General features: G+C 51.2%; 1 protein-coding gene across 1 annotated transcript; it reads left to right on the forward strand.

Annotated features, from left to right (window-relative positions):
* Positions 1–1623: 1623 nt before the first annotated feature.
* mc4r (melanocortin 4 receptor) lies at positions 1624–2589 on the forward strand. Its single transcript, XM_068747718.1, has one exon. The coding sequence runs from the start codon at positions 1624–1626 to the stop codon at positions 2587–2589; it is 966 nt and encodes a 321-aa protein (XP_068603819.1).
* Positions 2590–3081: the final 492 nt, after the last annotated feature.

Here is a 3081-nt window from a genome sequence, read left to right on the forward strand (position 1 = left end):
GCCAGCGCAGAGCGAGGCCCATGTTTTCATGCTTGTTATAATCATTCATCATCAGGGCTCGCAGCTGCTCATCAATGCAGCGGAGCTGATTATTTTTCTTCCCGCTCCGTCTCGTTCCTAAAAAATAAAAGAAAATATGCTTCCACGTACAAAACGATGTCTCCGGATAGAAGGTTTGTGTCTCGCTTGGTTTGCCTGCTAGCAAGAATCTACTGTGAATGCAGGAGCTCGAAGCCCACATGAGGTCGTAACATCTCCTCCAGAACCGGAACGCTGTGTCCGGCGCCCGCCAAATGACAATAGCAATCCAGATCCAGTCGAAGGGCCCGCTCGGGTTTTGTCTTATAGCATGTTCTGATAGAACATTTTTTTAAATTAACTGATGTTGAGGCCTTTCCAGCCGTAGCCAGAATTCAATTAAACCATTTTTATTGAGCCTTAATTCAGCTCGAGTTCTGTGAAAATGTTAAAATGTCACCACGACCTTGAGAAAACGTTCCCCGGAATGAAGGTGTGCCGCTTGCGTCCGTGTGAGATGAAATGATTGTTGGGATTGTTGTGTGATTTCAGCACACAAATATAATCTGCTCGTGTAAAAGTGGGATTGATATTTTGTGACTTGCAGCCTATATTCTTCCTCTTTTTCTCCCAAAGTGCTGCTGAACTTATTTTTCGGGGTGAATTTGATGCACGCCGAAACAGGATGCTTTTACCCTCCATCTGATCCAAGTCTGAAGGAGACAATCAAGGAAATATACAGGCTTTTTTGTCTCCATAATATCATCACTGTGGCAACAGCATTTGTTCCCATGCAGCTTAGGCGACGCTGGTGACGCTAAATTGTCCGTGTGTGCGTGAATGATTGTCTAAACTGGCGGCTGGTCCAGGAGGTGCCCCGCCTCTCGCCTGTAGACTGCTGGGAGAGGCTCCAGCAGAGTGGTTTAGAAAATGAATGAATGAATGAATAATGAAGCCTTTTTACCAGTCTGTCTGCTGCTTGTCTGTTTTGTCTGATTATTTGCCGGATGCTTTTGTTCGACCTGTGTGGAATTTACTTTAAGGTCTCCAGATCCTCTATATTAATTATTTGCACAATCCGAAGACTCCCAGCCGTCCCGTTGAATCCCACGCGTCTGTTTGTATTCATTCATTCATCTTACGGGTAAACCACATCCTTCATTGCAGCGATTTTCTTACATCCATCCAATCTTTTCTCTTTTTTCTACTCTCAGGGAGCTGATAGGAGAGAAACCCACTCTGAGGGTTTGTGTGTGTGTGTGTGTGCGTGTGTCTGCTATAACAGCAGAGAGAGAGGGAGGGCGAGTTGCAGTAGCTTCCAACGTGACGCTCTGCCGGCGCTCAAACATCAGGCTGGTTCGCTCTGATCTCCTGGCATCGCTGCTCGCACCTTCCTGCATTCCAACTTTTCTTTTTTCCCACACATCTTCTCCGGGGTCGAGAGCGATGAGAGGACGAACGGCAGCAGGCGTGCGATGAGCACCACCCAGCCCGACGGGTAAAAGAGCCAAGAAGGGCTTTTCTTTCGCCGCTCTCGTCCTCCATGACGAGGACGGCCGGCGCTCAAACACCGTGACACCGACGAGGACGACCCACGTGGACGCCATGAACACCACGACCCCCCACGGATGGATGGACGGCTTCCTCAACAGGAGCCAAACTTCGGCCGCTCCGCCCCCCGAGGAGAAGGAGTCGTCGGCGGGATGCTACGAGCAGCTGCTGATCTCCACGCAGGTCTTCCTCACTCTGGGCATCATCAGCCTGCTGGAGAACATCCTGGTTGTTGCTGCCATAGCGAAGAACAAGAACCTCCACTCCCCCATGTACTTCTTCATCTGCAGCCTGGCCGTGGCCGACATGCTGGTCAGCGTCTCCAACGCTTCCGAGACCATCGTCATAGCGCTCATCAACGGCGGCAACCTGACCATCCCCGTGTCCTGGATTAAGAGCATGGACAACGTGTTCGACTCCATGATCTGCAGCTCCCTGCTGGCGTCCATCTGCAGCTTGCTGGTCATCGCCGTGGATCGCTACATCACCATCTTCTACGCGCTGCGGTACCACAACATCGTCACCCTGCGGAGGGCGACGCTGGTCATCGGCGGCATCTGGACGTGCTGCATCGCTTCCGGCATCCTCTTCATCGTCTACTCGGAGAGCACCACGGTGCTCATCTGCCTCATCACCATGTTCTTCACCATGCTGGTCCTCATGGCGTCGCTGTACGTCCACATGTTCCTGCTGGCGCGCCTGCACATGAAGCGGATCGCGGCGCTGCCGGGCAACGCGCCCCTCCCTCAGCGGGCCAACATGAAGGGCGCCATCACCCTCACCATCCTGCTCGGGGTGTTCGTGGTGTGCTGGGCGCCCTTCTTCCTCCACCTCATCCTCATGATCTCCTGCCCCAGGAACCCCTACTGCACCTGCTTCATGTCCCACTTCAACATGTACCTCATCCTCATCATGTGCAACTCCGTCATCGACCCCGTCATCTACGCCTTTCGCAGCCAAGAGATGAGGAAGACCTTCAAAGAGATTTTCTGCTGCTCGCAGGCTCTGTTGTGCGTGTAGGCCTCAATCTGCAAAAAACAAAAGCAACAAACAGCGCTGCTAACGCACAAACGCTATTTCCCTTTGTATCACATCTCTGCGCCAACACGCCACCGCTGAAAGAAATGAAACCTCGACATGACGCTAATCAAAGAGATTACCGAGCGACGACCTCCGCGCTTGGGTTGTCCACCTCAGCAAGCGTCGTTGCACGCTGCAATCGAGGACGCACACTCCTGCATTCCTCTCTGTTTGCTTTACAGCGGACCGATTTGTAAAGGATTCCGGTGAACTTTCTGATCATGCAATGCAAAATGTATTCACCGGCATCCACAATGAGATAAAATAAACAAAAAACAAAAGGAAAATCCCTCAGGGGTTAGAATTAAAATCGATGCGATCCTAAATCGTTTTATATATTTGTCAGAAACAGCCAGTGGCTTTGAAGCAGTGGAATCTGGCAAATGTCGGAGCGCTTCTCAGACACTTAATAAGCACCTTCAAAGAGTTGGG

The sequence above is a fragment of the Brachionichthys hirsutus genome, chromosome 14, assembly GCF_040956055.1.
Source record: "Brachionichthys hirsutus isolate HB-005 chromosome 14, CSIRO-AGI_Bhir_v1, whole genome shotgun sequence".
In the NCBI taxonomy this organism is placed as follows: Eukaryota; Metazoa; Chordata; class Actinopteri; order Lophiiformes; family Brachionichthyidae; genus Brachionichthys; species Brachionichthys hirsutus.

Bases quoted from the DNA above. Each gene is read 5' to 3' on its own strand.
- mc4r (XM_068747718.1), top strand. From the start codon at position 1,624: ATGAACACCACGACCCCCCACGGATGGATGGACGGCTTCCTCAACAGG.